At 36.3% G+C, this 18988-nt stretch overlaps 1 protein-coding gene across 21 annotated transcripts in view; it reads right to left on the bottom strand.

Annotated features, from left to right (window-relative positions):
• WDPCP (WD repeat containing planar cell polarity effector) overlaps window positions 1-18988 on the bottom strand; it is a 307323-nt gene that overhangs the window by 135876 nt on the left and 152459 nt on the right. For 18 of the 21 annotated variants that reach the window (XR_014081750.1, XR_014081749.1, XR_014081751.1 and 15 more), the window contains 3 exons: window positions 17327-17441; window positions 15007-15140; window positions 11288-11479 (listed from right to left, as the gene is read on the bottom strand). Coding sequence is in view for 17 of the 21 variants with exons in the window: in XM_081588356.1 (XP_081444482.1) it covers window positions 11288-11479; window positions 15007-15140; window positions 17327-17441 (441 nt within the window). In the remaining 4 variants the exon portion in view is untranslated. The remainder of the gene's footprint in view (window positions 1-11287; window positions 11480-15006; window positions 15141-17326; window positions 17442-18988) is intronic. The other 3 variants (XM_081588371.1, XM_081588373.1, XM_081588374.1) reach the window with 1 other exon arrangement.

The raw sequence follows: 18988 nt of genomic DNA, 5'->3' as shown, positions 1-18988 counted from the left end.
GGCTATGGTTCTTTCAGTAGTCATTTATGGATGTGAGAGTTGGACTATAAAGAAAGCTGAGTGCTGAAGAATTGATGCTTTTGAATTGTGGTATTGGAGAAGACTCTCGAGAGTCCCTTGGACTGCAAGGAGATCCAACCAGTCTATGCTAAAGGAAATCAGTCCTGAATATTCATTGGAAGGACTGATGTTGAAGCTGAAACTCCAATACTTTGGCCACCAGATGCGAAGAACTGACTCATGTGAGGTGACCCTGATGCAGGGAAAGATTGAAGGCGGGAGGAGAAAGGGACAACAGAGGATGAGATGGTTGGATGGCATCACCAACTCAATGGACATGAGTCTGGGTAAACTCTAGGAGTTGGTGATGGACAGGGAGGTCTAGTGTGCTGCAGTCCATGGGATCGCAAAGAGTCGGACACGACTGAGCGACTGAACTGAACTGAACCGATCGTCTTCCCAGTCGTCACGTACAGCTGTGAGAACTGGACCATAAAGAAGGCCAAACGCCAAAGAATTGATGCCTGATGCCTTCAAACTGTGGTGCTGGAGAAGACTCCTGAAAATCCCTTGGACAGCAAGGAGATCAAACCAGTCAATCTTAAGGGAGATCAACCCTGAATATTCACTGGAAGTACTGATGCTGAAGCTGAAGCTCCAGTACTTTGGTCATCTGATGTGAACAGATGACTCATTGGATAAGTCCCTGTAGCTGGAAAAGATTGAGGGCAGAAGGAGAAGAGGACGTCAGAGGATGAGATGGCTGGTCGGCATCACCGATGCAATGAACATGAACCTGGGCAAATTCCAGGAGATGGTGAGGGACAGGGAGGCCTGGGCTGCTGCAGTCCATGGGGTCACAAAGAGTCAGACACAACTGGGGGACTGAACAACAACAACCCTATTCTCTAGGTCTATATACATTGTTGCAAATGTTTTCATTCCTTTTTATGGCTGAATAACACTCCATTATATAGTTTCATATATATATATATACATACATATATATGTGTGTGTGTGTATACGCATGCATATACCACAACTTGTTTTCCATTCATCTGTTGATGGACATTTAGGTTGCTTCCATGTCTTGGCTATTGTAAACAGTGTGGCTATGAACACTGGGGTACATGTATCTTTTCTAATTAGTTTTCTCAGGATATATGCCCTGGTATGGGATATCAGAATCATATGGCAACTCTACTTTTAGCTTTCTGAGAGACTTACATGCTGTTTTCCATAGTGGTTGTACCAACTTATATTCCCACCAACAGTGTAGGAGAGTTCCTTTTTCTCCACACCCTCTCTAGCATTTATTATTTGTAGACTTTTAATGATGGGCATTCTGACTGCTGTGAGGTCATATCTCATTGTAGTTTTGATTTGCATTTCTCTAATAATTAGTGATGTTGAGCATCTAAGTGCCTATTGGCCATCTGTATGTCTCCTTTGGAGAAACATTTACTTCTTCTAACCATTTTCTAATTGGGTTGGATTTTTTCTGATATTAAACTGCAGGGGTGAGCTATCTACATATTTTGGAATTTAATCCCTTGGTAGCACAGTATGCAAATATTTTCTCCCAGTCCATTGGTGAAAGGTCTCCTTTGCTGTGAAAAAGCTTTTAAGTTTAACTGGGTGCCATTTGTGTGCTTTTGTTTTTATTTCCAGTACGCAAGGAGACAGATTCCCCCCCCCCCCCAAAATATTACTGCAATTATGTCAGAGCGTTCTGCCTATGTTTTCCTCTAGGAGTTTTACAGTTTCTATTCTTACATCTAGGTCTTTTATCCATTTTTATTTTATTCTTCTATATGGTGTTAAAGAATGTTCTAATTTTATTCTTTTAGATATAGCTGTCCAGTTTTCCCAGCACCACTTATTGAAGAAACTGTCTTTTCTCCATTTTGTAGTCTTGCCTCCTTTGTCACAGGTTAATTGACCGTACGAACGTGGGTTTATTTCTGGGCTTTCCATCCTGTTCCACTGACCCATATATCTGTTTTTGTGTCAGTACCATGCTGTTTTGATTACTGTAGCTTTGTAGTATAGTCTGATGTCAGGATGCCTGATTCCTTCAGCTCCACTTTTTTTCCTCAAGATGATTTGGCTATTCGTGATCTTTTGTGTTTCCATACAAAGTGTAAAGAAGTTTTATTCTAATTCTGTGAAAAATTCCAATAGGAATTGCATTGAATCTGTAGATCGCCTTGTATAATATAGTTATTTTGACAATATTGATTCTTCCAATCCGAGAACATGGTCTATCTCTTCATCTGTTTGTGTCATCTTTGATTTCTTTCGTAAGTATCTTATAGTTTTCTGAGTACATGTCTTTTGCCCCCTTATGTATTTTATTCTTTTTGATTCATTGGTGGGCTTCCCTGGTAGCTCAGCTGGTAAAGAATCCACTTGCAATGCAGGAGACCCAGTTCAATCCCTGTGTTGGGAAGATCCCCTGGAGAAGGTAATGGCTACCCACTCCAGTATTCTGCCCTGGAGAATTCCATGGACAGAGGAGCCTGGCAGGCTACAGTCCATGGGGTTGCCAAGAGTCAGACACAACTAAGTGACTTTCACTTAACGGTAAACAGTATTGTTTCCTTAATTTCTCTTTGTGAACTTCTGTTGTCAGTGTATAGGAATGCAAGAGATTTCTGTATTAATTTTGTATCCAGCAACTTTACCAGATTCATTGAGGAGTGTAGTAGTTTTCTGGTAGCATCTTTAGGATTCTCTTATATAGTATCAGGTCATCAGCAAACAGTGACACTTTTACCTTTTCTTTTCCAATGTAGATTCCTTTTTCTTTTTCTTCTCTGATTGCCATAGCTAGGACTTCCAAAACTATGTTGAATAAAAGTGGCAAGAGTGGGCATCCTTGTCTTTTTCCTGATCCTAAAAGGAATGCTTTCAGATTTTTCACTACTGAGTATGATGTTAGCTGTGTTTGTCATATATGACCTTTATTATGATAAGATATGTTCTCTTAACTGGAGAAGGAAATGGTAACCCACTCAACTATTCTTCCTAGGAAAATCCTATGGACAGAGGAGCCTGGTGGGCTACCATCCATGAAGTCGCAAAGAGTCAGACACAACTGAGCATGCATACATGTTCCTTTAGTATCTACTTTCTTGAGAGTTTTCTTTTTTTTAAATCATAAACGGATGTTGAATTTCTCAAAAGCTTTTACTTTATCTACTGAGATAATCATATAGTTCTTATTCTTCAATTTGTTAATGTAATGTATCACATTGATTGGTGTATATTAAAAAATCCTTGTATCCCTGGGATAAATCTCACTTGATCAAGGTGTATGGTTCTTTGAATGTATTATTGGAGTCAGTTTACTAGTATTTTGCCGATGAGTTTTGTATCTATGTTCATCGGTGATGTAGGTCTGTAATTTTTTTCATATCTTTGGTTTTGGTATCTGGGTGATGGTGGCCTTATAGAATGAGTTCAGAAATGTTCCAACCTATGCAATATTTTAGAATAGTTTCAGGATAGGTGTTAACTCTTTAAATGTTTAGTAGAGTTCACCTATGAAGCCATCTGTTCCTGGACTTTGTTTGTTGGGAGTTTTTAAATTACTGATTCAGTATCAGTACTGGTAATTGATGTTTTCGTATTTTCTATTTCTGGTTCAGTCTTCCAAGACTGTACTCTTCTAAGAATCTGTCGAGTTCTTCTAGGTTGTACCAGTTTATTGGCATGTAGTTCCTTGCAGTAGTTTCTTATGATCTTTTGTGTTTCTGTCATAACTTCTTTTTCATTTCTGATTTTGATTTGGGCCCTCTCTCTTTTTTTCTTGATGAGTCTGGCTAAAGGTTTATCAGGTTTGCATATCTTCAAAGAACTAGCTTTTAGTGTTGTTGATCTTTTCTATTGGTTTTAGTTTCTATTTCATTGATTTCTGTCCTGATCTTTGTAATTCCTTTCCTTATACTAACTTGGGGTTTTGTTTGTTCTTCCTTCTCTAGTTGTTTTAGGCATAGGGTTAGGTCATTTAAGCTTTAGATCTTTCTGGTTTCCTGAAGTAAGCTTGTGATCCCTATAAACTTCCCTCAAAGAACTGCTTTTGGTGCATCCCATACATTTTGGATAATCTTGCTTTCTTTTTCATTTGTCTCTCCAAAAATATCTCATTTAATTTTTTGATTTCCTCTTTCATTTCTTCAGTGATTCAGAAACCAGACCTTATTGAATAAATTAAAAATTCCACGTTTGCAGCAGGAAATACACAAGATAACCATGGACTATATTTTTATACCAGACAAAGGGAAGCTACCCAAGATTACTAAGGTAATGACAAGAAGAGAAGCCAACTTGAAGAGAATCCCATTGCTCTAGTTAAAGAATCTGTGCTTCCAAAAAGATAACAATAACAATTTATGAAACCCATTAAGTCAAATATGTCTAAATCCATGAATTAATAATGTTATTTAAAAACAAAAACTAATTGATTACCTTCAGGGAGTGACAGGGAACCAATTCAATCTTGAAAACTAGTAAATAAAAGAAACAGACACTTATCCTGATTACTCTATATGAATCCAGCTACTGAGAAAACACGCAGGAGATGAGTAGAAGTGTCTCATTATAAAAGTAGCCCAACTAATTAAAAAATAATGTCATTAGATATCACCATTTTGAAACCTCCATGGATCAATGGACCTAAGCACTGAGCATCAATAGTTACTAAAAATCAAAAAAGAGAGTCAACCAAAAGAGGGAAACAGAACCTAGCATCATATGCCTTCCAATTAAAAGATACTCCTTCACACATAGTCTTGCCAAAACTGACTACTAACTTGCAGAATTTTCAAAAGACAAAGAAGCATGCTGAACCACATCATGATGATGGGAACAACAAAATCCAGACTGTGGAACACTACAGTTTCAACAGATAACTTTTAATGAAAAAAATAAAAAAGAAGATGGAGCAGGAACCTGTAGTCTAAAAGAGATTTCAAAGACACATTAACATGTTTTAGGACTTCCCTGGTGGTCAAATGGTTAAGAATTCACCTGTCAATGCAGAGGACATGGGACTGGTAAGATTCCACATGCTGCAAGCCAAGTAAGCCTGCGCACCACAACTATTGAGCTGGTTGGTGCTCTAGAGCCTCATGCCACAACTCGCTGAAGCCCACAGGCTCTAGAGCCTGTGCTCTGCAACAAGAGAAGCCATCTCAATGAGAAGTCTGCCTTACTGCAATTAGCGAGCAGTCCCTGCTCCCAGAAACTAGAGAAAGTCCCACATAGCAACAAAGACCCAGTGTAGCCAAAAATAAATAAATAAAAGACACATTAGCATGTTTTAAATAGATAATATTAAACTGCAGTTTTGTGAGATACACACTTAGGTGATATATGAGAAAAAAGTGTAAAAGTCACAACAGAGGATACCCTGGGGGACCAGGAAAGGGTTGAGATTAAAACAGAATAAATAGATGGCACTATTTCTGGTGCCTGGGAAAGTCTATTTCTTGACCTGAGTGTGGTTACAGGGGTGTTTCTTTAGTAAAAGTTCATTAAATTATGTATCTTGTCTCTATGGTTTTCCTTACTGTACTTTATAATAAAGATATTAAAACAACCCCATCATCCCTAAGATAGAAAATCTTGGTTATTTAGTTGAAAGATAACACAGTATATACATCTCTTTTGAAGAGATGTCTCTGAAATATTCTGGCTTTTCAGTTGAATGCATATGTAATGCTTTCTGAATGCTTCTTTTATCTAATTACACTGTATTAAAAATTGGTCACATTTTGACTTTCTCATCAATTGACTGCTCCTCTAAATCATTCCTTGACAACATGTTTTAAGGTTTACTAGCTCTGCTAATATGTTTTTTATTAATTTGGTTAAACAGATTCAAGTGGCCTTTTCTGAGTAGGATATCTTGAAATTATTGCCATACTCAGAAAGCATTATCGAATGCTTATAGCTTAAAAGTTAAAATATCTACTCAAATAAGGTAACGGAGAAGGCAATGACAACCCACTCCAGTACTCTTGCCTGGAAAATCCCATGGACGGCAGAGCCTGGTGGGCTGCAGTCCGTGGGGTCACTAAAAGTCGGACACGACTGAGCGACTTCACTTTCACTTTTCACTTTCATGCATTGGAGAAGGAGATGGCAACCCACTCCAGTGTTCTTGCCTGGAGAATCCCAGGGGTGAGGGAGCCTGGTGGGCTGCTGTCTGTGGGGTTGCACAGAGTCGGACATGACTGAAGTGACTTAGCAGCAAATAAGGTAAGAGAAAAGTAAGTTGGGTTGTCATCATATTTTTGACAAAGCTAATGAATTAAATATTTCTAGGATGATAGTAATTACTTTCAAAAGTAAATATAAAGAGTGTACTCAGCCACTTAATCGTGTCCAACTCTTGGCGATCCCATGGACTGCAGTCTGTTGGGCTCCTCTGTCCATAGAATTTTCCAGGCAAGAATACTAGAGTGGGCTGCCATTTCCTACTATAGGGGATCTTAAGCATGTGTGTGTTAGTCACTCAGTCGTGCCCGATTCTTTGTGACCCCATGGACTGTAGCCTGCCAGCCTTCTCTGTCCATGGAATTCTCCAGGCAAGAATACTGGAGTGGATCGCCATTCCCTTCTCCAGGGGATCTTCCCAACCCAGGGATCAAACCCTGTTCTCCTACATTACAGGCAGATTGTTTATGTTTGAGCTACAGGGAAGTCCTATATTAAATAAAAAGGGCTACCATGTTATGTATGATAATAAACACAAATACCATAGAAAGCTATTTTTAAATGAATTTTATAGATAAAAATGTTTTTCTTCATCCTATTTATTGTATATTTTTCAAAACAATTTTTTTTCCTAGGCAACAAAAATCTCTTGTTCTATGTTTCTAATTAAGATGTACTGTTGTTTAGAGCTCTGTGGTGTGCAATTAGACCTGCAGTTTTCTAATATCCATAAAATAAATTTAAAAATGTTCCTCCTCTGAAAGACAGATAATTCAGTCACAGAGAGCTTATTTCTACATTTCCTTTGTTGTTTTTTTTTTTTTTCTTCTCAGCTGCTTGGTAAGCCAATTTTCTACTTAGAGTCTACTATTAGAACACTCATTTGGTTCAGTATGTGGGCTTTATCCTTTCCATGGTCTGTTATGCAAAAGAGATGGCTTTAAACAATTTTTTTAGTTTGTTGTAAAGCAGTGGTTCTCAACTTGGATGCACATGGGAATCACCTAGGGAACCTATAAAAGAATACTGATGCCGCCTCCCTCTCTGGAGAGTCTGATGTAACTGGTCTGGGTGGGTTCCTTTGTAAAAGCTCTGTAGGTGACTGTAATGTGTTGCCAAGGCTAGGAACCACTACTCTAGGATCCTGCCACAGTCCAAATAAAAGCTTATTATCTTTTCTGATTGAACTTGGATGGGAAATGATTTTTTTAAATTCTGTCATTTAATGGATACAAAGGTTAAATTTCTTCTTTATAAAGTTGCTACTTTTGTAGTCTGACTTTTAGGGTTTAAGAGTACATTGTATCTCTTATTCTGTAGATTAGTGTAAGAAGTCTGTTGGTTGCTAGTGAAAAACATTTAAAGAGATATGCCTGAATATTACCTTTATTGACTAGTAGTTTTAGTTCATTTTTTCCTAAAAAATACACTACAATTCATAGTTAAAGACTGTCTTCATACACACAGAAAGAAACAATTATTTCCCCAGACAATTATTCCAAAAGACATTCACTTTTTTGCATATAGAAGTTCACATGAGGTTCTGAAAAAACAACTTTATTAATTTTTCCAACAATTTAATTTTGATAGATCGAAAGGACCAAATCTAAGACAGAAGCGACTTGACAAAAAAAAAAAAAAATTATTATATATCGTAATATATTACAATAAAAAAGGGGACATTAGCTATGCAGTCAGTGGTGATAAGTAAAAATCAGGTACAGATATCATATAAAACTTAATGAAAATCTATTTAAATACTTAAACAAGATGGATAATTTTACAAAAACACAAAATAAGGAAAATGACTCAAGGGGAAAACAGAATTCCTGAAAAATAACCGTTGAAAAATGGAATCAGTGGTAAAAAATAAATCTATCTTCCTTGAAAAACAGCACACCCAGACACTTTTGTGTGTTTTACCAAACATTCAAGTATCATATAATTTCTTTTGGTACTGTTTCAGAGAGGAGAAAAGAGAAAAGCTAGTCAAATCACTCCACAAAGCTAGTATAATTTTGATATGAAACTTAGGATAGTAACAAAAAAAAATAAAATTGTGTACCAACCTTGAGCAAGTTGTAAATCCACTTTAAAAGTCCCCCCTTATTGTCTCTCTAGGTAAAAGCAATCATTTCCCACTTGCTCCTGTACAGCTAACACATACTGTATCTACAGGACTTTTACACTTTAGTGTACGCATGTGTTTTCATATTTGTCTCTCACTGGTAGACACTAAGATCCTTGCAGGCAGGGAAAGCTTCGTATTCATATCCTCTGGCATGAAATACCGTGCTTACTCCATGGTCAGCACTTCTTAGTTGACTCAGTGGTAAAAAATCCACCTGACAATGCAGGAGACATGGCTTTGATCCCTGCGATGGGAAGATCCCCTGGAGGAAGAAATGGCAACCCACTCCAGTATTCTTGCCTGGGAAATCTCATGGACAGAGGAGCCTGGTGGGCTATAGTCCATGGGGCTGCAAAAGAGTAGTACAGGACTTAGGGACTAAACAACAACAGCTACTCCATGGTCATGCTCAACAGCTGATGAATGATGTGAAGAGAGAGAAAGTCAAAGTGTTAGTTGCTCCATCATGTCCGATTCTTTGCCACTCCATGGACTGTAGCCCACCAGGCTTCTCTGTCCATGGAATTCTCCAGGCAAGAATTCTGGAGTGGGCTGCCATTCCCTTCTCCAGGGGATCTTCCTGACTCAGTGATTGAACCCAGGACTCCTGCATGGCAGACTGGTTCTTTACTGTCTGAGCCACTAGGGAAGCCCCAATACTGGAGTGGGTTGCCATGTCCTCCCTCCAGGGGATCTTCCCAACTCAAGGATCAAACCCAGGTCTCCTGCATTGCAGGAGGATTCTTTACTTTCTGAGCCATCAAGGAAGCCCAAGAATACTGGAATGAGTAGCCTATCCCTTCTCCAGCGGAACTTCCCAACCCAGGGATTGAACCAGGGTCTCCTGTATTGCAGGGGGATTCTTTACCAGCTGAGCTACCTGGGAAGCCCAGGGAAGGGCCTTTCAGGTAGAAATACCTGTAATCTGTACAGGTGTGCACTGCTTGCATGCTCAGTTGTGTCTGACTCTTTGCAACCCCAGGGACTATAGCCTGCCAGACTCCTTTGTTCATGGAATTTTCCAGGCAAGAATACTGGAGTGGGTTGCCATTTCCTACTTCAAATTTGTACAGACAGAAGGTGAGAAATAAAGAAACAGTGAGTACATCATTTGGCTAGAACACAGATTTGTATAAAGAAATAACACTGAAACAGTAGGTCATGGCCAGTCGGGGCAGGAGGGTGCTTTTCAGTGCAGAAGCTAAGTTTAGCTCAAAATCTACTGAAGGCATTTGAACAGGCAATGGCAAAATCAGACCTATGCTTCAGAATCCAGATGAGCACTTTTTTTTGAGCTGCCTGGGACCCATATGGTTTAAATCCATCATTTTAAAAATTAGAAAACTACAGTCAGGTTAGGTGATCTACCCAAGACCAAAGAACGTATCATTAGTTAAAAACAGGCTGAACCTTACAGGAGTAAACTTGATTCAAGTCACACAGTATATGGTCCAACCAATAGGCAAACTGAAGTTTACCGAACCACAAAGTCCATAAACTAGACACGGGGAGATGAAGTATGTGGACCATATGTATATATCCTTTTCAGACAGTCCTAATTTCAGGTAATAAGTTCATTTCAAATAAAGGTAATTTGTGTACTATAAAACTAAAGGTTGATTTATGCTAATTTTTTTTTCACTTTTATTGTAAGACAGAACATTTAAAAGAATTCTAGTTGGCTTTATTACATGAAGTCATTTTGATTAGGTCCTTTATTCAGTTAGCTTCTAGATCCAAGATCAATATGATGGTAGGCATGAACAGGAAGTGAATAGGAATAAAGCATTTCTTTATCCTTACAAAATCCATACCTGGAGCATTAAAAGTGATCTTAGTTACTACAACAAAATTGGAAAAGTTCGAGAAAAAGGTAAATTAATTAAAAAGGGCTCTTCAGTCTTAAAAGATAGTCTGTAAATTTATAAAATCAGAAGAGGTAAGTAGGGGATAGAGAAAACTTGTACTTGTTCATTATCTCAGAATACTAATTCTGAAAAATACTTAAAGTCTAAAAGATAATGGATTTAGAGAAAATACAGAAACATACAATTTTACCTAGACAAAACATACCATTTTACCCATTGAAAAACCACGTTGAGGAGGTTGTTTTTTTCAATTTAAAGTTACATTAAGAAAACAGAATTTCAGACTCAAAGTACTGATACAAGGTGAAAATATCCACAGGTTCATGATAATGAATGATGACGGAACATTTTCAGAAATAGGGTGAGATCTCATCTACACTTCCTAGATTAACCCTTCTGGTGCTTGTGTCCCAGGCAGGACACTAGCTCGAGAAGGCTGCTCCTCTAAGGCCCTCCTTACAAATCCTTGCCCCAAGCCATGGTTTGGCACCACAGAGTCTTATAGAAAACAGGCATTTGACTACTGTTTGCTAACTGACTAACTGATGTTTAAAGAAGGTGGTTAATAACACAGCTTTGAAAGGCATGAAACCATGAGCAAACAGTAATGACAGCACTAATAATGATAATGACAAGAATCACTACAGTAATTGAGATTATTATTTAATACATGTAATAATAGTATTACATCATTATTGCTCTAAATATATCTATTAACTTGGATATCTTCATTCACTCTGTTTTTCAAATAATGAAACCACAGCACATAGAAGTTAGTAATCTGCTCAAGGACAGAGAGGTAGGTAGTGGCAGAGCTAGGATTTGAACCCAGAAGCTTGTGCTATTAATCACTATGGTATTGGGGTGAGTCCTGAAACTGTCTGTGGATCCTCCAGAAGTGATACTTTAAAGGATCCCATTTCATATGTAATTCCTTTTATTGAATATTTGGAAAAACAAATTATAGACTTTAAAAAATATTCACACTTATTTCAGAATAGAAAACTAATAACCCTATTTTAGTTACTCTTCAACAAAATGTATATATTTGCTTTAGATTTACCTCCAGCCTTCCTTGAGCATAACTCAGGAGCAGCAGATTGGCTCTGTCCTTCTCAGAAGAAATGGGGGTCCAAGGCCAAGCATCATCACTGACCAGTGGCCACCAGCAAACAACTGTATCTTGAACACAATTGATAGCTAGACGACGCTGTGTTGTCCTATTTACTGGGCCAGGGATTTCATAATAGGAAATCTAATGGTTAAAAAAAAAAAAAAAAGACAGGGATCATTTTTAAAAGGCAAAATTCTCAAAGTATTACAAAAATTAAAGCATCTGTAAATGTAGATAAATGCAAGTAAATATGCATGTTAAACATGTGCTTAAGGAGGTGTCAGAATTTACCAAATTCTTCTGACACATACATAAAAAAGACATATGTTCAAAATTCTCCCCATTTTTAGCAGAGGAAAGGAAAAGGAGAAATGTGAGTTGGGGAGGAATTGGCCATAGCAATCCCAATCAATACCAAAATGTACAGTCATGGTTGCTTGACAGCATCGACCTACACATAGGACTTAAGACCAGCTATATTAAATGACAGGTTCAGTACTGCTGACCAAGAGTGTCAGACTACTGTTTAAGACATAACATGTTAACAGTGACTGACAACAACAAAAGGAAAAACAACTTGAGGCAAATATCGCTTTAAAGACATATATACAAAAATTCTGCATAAAGGGATAAGCCCCAGCATCATGTGTAAAAGTTTATGCAGCTTCTGAGAATTATGCTTTTCTTTCTTAGGACGGATTTGTAGAATTTATTATTCAAACTATGTTATTTTGGAACATGGTTATTTGAAAACATAAGCACGGCACCATCTGGGTGACACATGCCAAGGAAATATAGATTGCACCGTATTTCTGCTTAAGGAATTAATCGAAGATTGATAGCTTGGAAGCGAAAAAAAAAAAAAAAACTATCTTGCCATTGCTGGTCAGCAATAATCGAACCACTTTCTGGGGATTAAGCGCATGGCTAAGCCTACTGGACCAGACACTAGCAAAGGGCAGGGGGTCTTCTTATCAGAGAAATGCTTCTGGAGCCAGTCTCACTACATGACAGATTGCTTTCATATTCCTGTCTGCAAGGCAACAAAGGATGGCAGTAATGCGATAATGCCAGAGTGCAATGGGTGTTAAGAACCCGTTGCATTTATGTATTGTATTTAGTAAATAATCAGGCTCATCCAAATTGTGATCTCACCACTCAACCAAGGCCATTAAAATCAAGGTTAATGCTTTAATAATCCTCTGCTATTTTTTTTTAATACGGTCAAAAGGAACCCTTTTCTATTTGCATGGCCATAATATTATTGACCTCTTCATCCTCTGAATGCACATCAAAAGGAACTGAAATCAAAGTAATTACCAGTGTTGTTCTCTCATGGTAAACATTTAACTCCTTGCACTGTCCCTTCACTGTTAAATAAATTGAATTGGATTTTTAAAATGTAGACAGGAAAACTTGCTAAAGGTCAATAATTTCATGATATTTCCCCTACATTTTTCTCTGCCAAAATTGTTTCAGTCTAAAAGAACTAAATTATGATATAGTTGTAAAGAAGAGCAGGATTGTAATACTCTACACTATTTCCTTGTTTTAAAATCCAAATGGGCAATGACAGACAACACAAATTACTTTATGCTCTAAAATGCAAATTCTTATATTTAAGCTCTCAATATCACTCTTTTAGCTAGCTATCTTCTTCTTTGAGGGAAGTATCACAATGAAATTGCTAAGTCCTTAAAAATACACAAACATTATTTTGACATCCTACCTGGCATATACACGTTACTTAAGAACTTCTATATGAGAAAACAGAGTTAAAACAAGAGGCCGCCACTTTCAGTCCTCACATAATGTAAATTATGTATGTTAGCTGAAATTTAATGTTTGTTTCGAGTATTAATGTTTTGAGTATTAATGGTTTACTATTCTATCACAATGGTCAAGAGAACACGTTTCTTAAAATGTCCTTCTAATGGATAAATGGCAGTTTTTTATCAAATATTAAATATCTATATTTAAAATATTGAACCAGAAAATGAAATCCATGGGTTTTCCAGAGAGAAGCAGGCTACTTCTTCTCTAATGTAAAGAAATGACATGGAGTGCTCATGTTTTTAATTTCTCATATCGAATGACATAATGAATAAATACGTAACTCCCTTACTCAAGGTGTAGGGCCCATATACTCAGTCTATTTTTCACATCTTTTCATCAGAGAAGATGACTTCCTAACAGTTTCTCTTTGCTCTCATTAATGGGGAGCTACTACCCTTAAGCTGAGAAGACTTTGCCAAACTACCCACCACATTTAAGATGAAGAAAGTAGGCATACAAAATTTTATATAAATGCATTAAAAAGTCACTTTAATAGTTAATGCATTAAAGTTAATGCATACTGGTGCATTTTAAAGACCAGTATTAGTAAATTAACAATGTTTCAAGGAAAGCTAGCCATTCCAGAAAATAGTATTTCATTAAGAATGTTAAACCATTTTTTACTAGACAAAATATATGAGTACTACAGATTTTCAGTGTAAAAGAGTCGATATTATACAAAGTGTTATAGAAGCTACACAAGGCTTGCAAACAAAACCAAATTATAGTGTAATACCATGATGAAAAAGTCAATGTATTTTATCCCACATTAAAAATCTTTTTTATAAGAGTAGATTTTTTCCATTAAATAAAATTAAATCCTCCCACACCACTACTAACTCAGTCACAATAAGAAATAACCCAAAAGAACCCCAAAGGGCAAAAGGTTAGGTCAAATACTATTAGACTTTTCAAGTACACACACATACACAGTTTCAAGCCACAAAGCTGGCTTTTAAGAATCTTCGCCCTTGTTATAGATACTCCTGGTACAGTGTAAGTGTGCATCTTTTTTAAGGAAGCTGTATATCAGTCTCGTTCCCAGTGAACAGTGAACTGTCTCAAATCCACGTCACAGAGGCTGGATCAATCTTGCAAACACAAGTCACTGCTGAAAAGACGCCTTGAACTGAAACAGCCTGGAAAATGTATGAGATACTCATTCTAGCAGAGAGTATGCCTTCCAAGCAGTTAAAATGTAATGTGGCAAAACTTAAATTAAACACATCATTTAAAATAAAAATCCTGCCTTAACAGATGTAAAGTCCCTGATACAAGGAAACAAATTACCTGGAGTTACTGAAGGGAAAGAGACTAACACATGAAGGAGATTTCTTTTTGCATTTTTCTCCACAGTTATAGCTGGAAGTTGGGAGGAGGGGGATCTTCCCACTCCGTGTTTATTACACTTTTCTATTAACCTTTGAAAGTGTCTTCTTTCTTTTCTTGTGAAATGGAAGCGAGAGCAGCTACCCTTGCCTAGAACAGTGATATCAGGTCTTAGGGAAAAATGAGAATGGTATATATACTACTACCAGCAAGAAAACCATTTTCAAATGTGTAACTTGCCTCTATTATCTTTCTGATTTCCGTAAGTACGATGTAAACTGCTCCAAGCATGCCATTGTAAGACCCCCATAATGAGAGTAAAAAAAGAAAACTTTGGATGGCCACTGTTTTCTAGTTGATCAAGCTTAATCCTATACTATAAATAACTGTGGTTTTTCTGAAATTCATAATCATTTAAGAAAAATGAGCATAACATCAACTCAAGCAATACTCTAGCATACCTTAATAATTAACAATATGACCATATACATTCAAATCTCTACCTTATAATCCAAGGCTGAGAGCTTTTCCAGTCTTTTGTTTATATCAGGAGAACTCATCTTCTTGGCAAACTGAACAAAACATAGTTTGTTTTGTGCCAAAAACGATAAGATGATAAAGCTGTCTGTGAGAAGAGCTTAAAAAAAAGATTTGATAATACTATCAAATACTAAGTTAGAATAAAATAATAACAAATTAATAGTTTCTTCTACTGAAATGTTACAAAAAGCTACTTTCAGGAGATAAATGAATATTAATTAAAATAACCAGTCTCCTAAATATCATTGTGGACATTTTCCAATGATAGTAAAGATATTAGAAACAACAATAATCAATCTAGTCATGCATGGATTTGATATTTTTCCTTTCCATGAGACCATTTCAATATACACTGATATTTGGGGACAACCTCCAAATGAGATGTATTTGGAATAGAGGTAGGAAAAGCATAAAACACTATTTCATATCTTAAAGTAAAGATAAAAACACTTATTTGTACTTAGCCTTTAATCCTGTATTTATATGATACAAACCATCTGAGAATAAATTGGATTTATTAGAGGATACAGATCAGTGTTCTCCACTAACTTTAATAAAAAAATTTTCATCAATGAACTTTCTTTCTGAAAGTACACTAGCTGAATGAACTAAAGCATATTATACCCAATACGCATATTATATAAAGTAATACTTGATAATAAAGATTAGCAAAAACATTTCTACAGCTATATTTCTAAAACATACAGATAATTAATTTGCATGGGTTACATAAAGAGCCATTAATGTTATAAAAATTACTGATAAAAACATATAGTAGGAATTTGAGAAATGTTTTATATTGTTCCCAGCATAAAGAAGTTATTGAATGTTTTATATATTTTTCTTTACTTCCATATCCCTGGCTGTGCAAGCAGTAACCATAGTAGATCTACACAATTACAGGAGAATCTGGAGAACTGCCAAGAAATCACATTGCTATCATGCACTCATGAGAATGTATGTATTATTTGTGGTTTAAAAAAACAAGTGAAAAAAGATATCTCAGCAACATGAACAGTGTTGGAAGTCTCCTTTTAATTCTAATGGAGGACCACCAAAATGACAAAATCATCACAGCCACTATTTTATTTGCAGCATCAATGAAGGGGTCAATTATTAGACATATGAAAATGGAACCTCTTCCACAGGGAAGCTTCCTTAGCACCATGATCCTATAAGGAAGAGGAACTGGCATACTCATAACCCTACACCCAGCTTATCATTATCAGGAATACTACTAACGATAGCCACACTGCAGAGTGCTTTTCTCTAAGAAATTGTGTCTGCATTATTCAGAGATACTAGTGAGCACACATAGAAGAAGGGTTTCTATAATCTTACCTCTGTCCTTTCCACTAGACCACACTTTCCTTTGATTATTCAATTTAAGATATGGATAATTTTCAATCTCTAATGATAATGCAATCTGCTTCTTAGACCTTTTTTTTTCACCTTGAATTAAAGTGAAATCTTAAAACTTTAGGAGTCAGCACACTGTAGTGCAAAGAAAATGGGTTCAAATTTCAGCCCTGTCATTTTGGGGCTATTCCTTAGTATCTCATTGGTGGGCATGTTCATTAGTATCTCAGCTTCAATTTCCTTATCTATAAAACAGAAATAACTAAATCTTACAAGGAATAGTTGTTTCAATTAAATTATATAGGTAGGCTGGCACAGCGAAGAGCTTTTTAAGGATTAATAAATGTCAGTATGCTACCTTTTCAATAATTGGCTTAAAGTCTTTATGTGCTTTGTAGCAATTATATACTAACTGTGATATCACTTTACAGGATTCAGATTTATCTGGTATTTTTGGCATTGATTTTTTTATTTTTAGAAATACTGCTCAAACTCTCTCAGAAGTCAGTATTCATAGACTTTGGTAACAAAGAATGTCCTAAGAGCCAAAGAACAGATTTTGTTTTTGATTTTGTACTAAGTGGCTGTGCTGACAAATTGGGGTTATTTATTCAAAATTCATGTGAAAGTGAAAAATATTTGAAATGTCAACACACCAAACGAAAAACCCACCTCTTTCAAAAATATGTTCACTTTTTTAAGGAAACAGTAAAAAATACTCAAGAATACTAACAATTGACAAAAACCTTGATATTAAATATTAGTCAAAACTTGTATTGGTCCCAGGGGTTGTAACTATGCTATTACAAGCAATTACTTGTGTTTTCAAGTCCCTAGTGGTAATAATTAGTCTACCTGTTGACACACTATTTCTCCTGCCCCACTGTTAATGTAGGCAATTGATTTGCACGTGGGGGTAATTACCATCACTGATGGTGTCTGAGATGAGCTTTCCCACCAGGCTTCTGTCAATCACCACTTTCTCCAGCTGTGGCCCGGAAAGGCTTAAGGACACCAGCACACCTGAACCAAAGAGGAGCTGAAAACAGGTAAAGGGAGAGAGGGAAAGGGAGATATACGAAGAATTAGAATCTTAAAAATTTCTCCCCAAATGTACAACTTATACAGATATGCACATGTACATCTATACCATGGAATTATAAAGAGTTCTTTGAAAAACAATCACTGACATTCTGAGTAAAAAAAATACAGGTGGTTAAATGATGGAACACAGTAAGTGCACTGATCAGTGCTATATGAAGAAACTGAATTTAGTCCATGTTTATTAGAAGTGTAATCTTTTAAATACTTGGAAAATAACCATGTGGAAAAAACTTCCTTGCATTGCATTCAGAGATGTGATGTGTCTTACTGAAATGTTTTCAAGGATTACTATTTATATTACTAATTAAAAGATTTCTTAACATTTGACTAGGCATTGCTACATATTAAACAGCAATCATCATTATTATGTTAACACCATGTATTATGATTTATCTGGAATTTAAACTCCTTCAAATAAAGATCATGTCTAAAATATTAAAATACATGTAAATCAAGGCAATTAAAGCACAATATTAACATTAAAATTCATAAATAAGTACCACATACCAGAAATAACTTCTCAAGAAGAGATAAACATAGTAAAGTATGTAGGCTTTATTAATATTAGTGTTCACCCAACCACCCAACAAAAGATGTCTGGATATCACCATTATGATTTTATACTGCTCCTTTTCATTTGTGGCAGTATAATTCATTCATCTCCAAATGTTTAAAACTTCTGAAAGGACTATGCATATGTGTATGCTTGTTATCTATGAGATTATGAAATATCAACATTGGAAGAAATTGTTTCACCTTCAAGGCACCAGACTCAAAGCAGATGAATCATGTAATAGCATATGGTATAAGAAGAAAAAAACCAATTGTTAGTAAACTAATCATGAACATGCTAGTCAAATCCAAAGACAACTATGATTTTAAACAAAACAAGGGAATTCCCCACCTACCTAGGCATCATGTCCCAGCTAGAGAGGATGATTCTGTGACAAGACATACTGGGACATGTGTGAACAATGAGCAGCATGAAGGACCAGGTGATTATTATATTAAAAAAGACAACTATTCCCCTACTGTCTAACAGATTCCAGGCATATGAACCAGAAAAGAAACTGAAGGGCCCCATGTGATTAAATGAACTGTCAATTTCATACCCCAAAGGGGCCGGAAGGCAGGGAAAAGGAGAACTTAACTTTATTGGTTTGGGAGACTAATAAGAGAAGGTGAAGGTATGTTTGTTCCAAGAATTTCAAACTACTTCATAAATTAATTAATCTCTACTGAATTATGAATTACATCCAGCCGCGCCATATACCTTGATGACTAACACTGATATTTTCCTTTTAGGGAATACCCCCATAACAATATAACATGTGGTCTTTACCCTTACATTCTCCCTTCTCAAGCAGGCAATTTTAGGGTCATCTTTCATACCTAGTTCTCCCCCTTATAATAGTTTTTTCTCCCCTCATTTATTCAATCTCTCCCTCATTTATTCAGAAAAGTGAAGTTGCTCAGTCGTGT

The sequence above is a fragment of the Giraffa tippelskirchi genome, chromosome 4, assembly GCF_054371585.1.
Source record: "Giraffa tippelskirchi isolate mGirTip1 chromosome 4, T2T-mGirTip1v1.2.pri, whole genome shotgun sequence".
NCBI lineage: Eukaryota > Metazoa > Chordata > Mammalia > Artiodactyla > Giraffidae > Giraffa > Giraffa tippelskirchi.
Note: the sequence above shows the minus strand (reverse complement) of the source record. Positions and strands in the feature narration are given on the sequence as shown.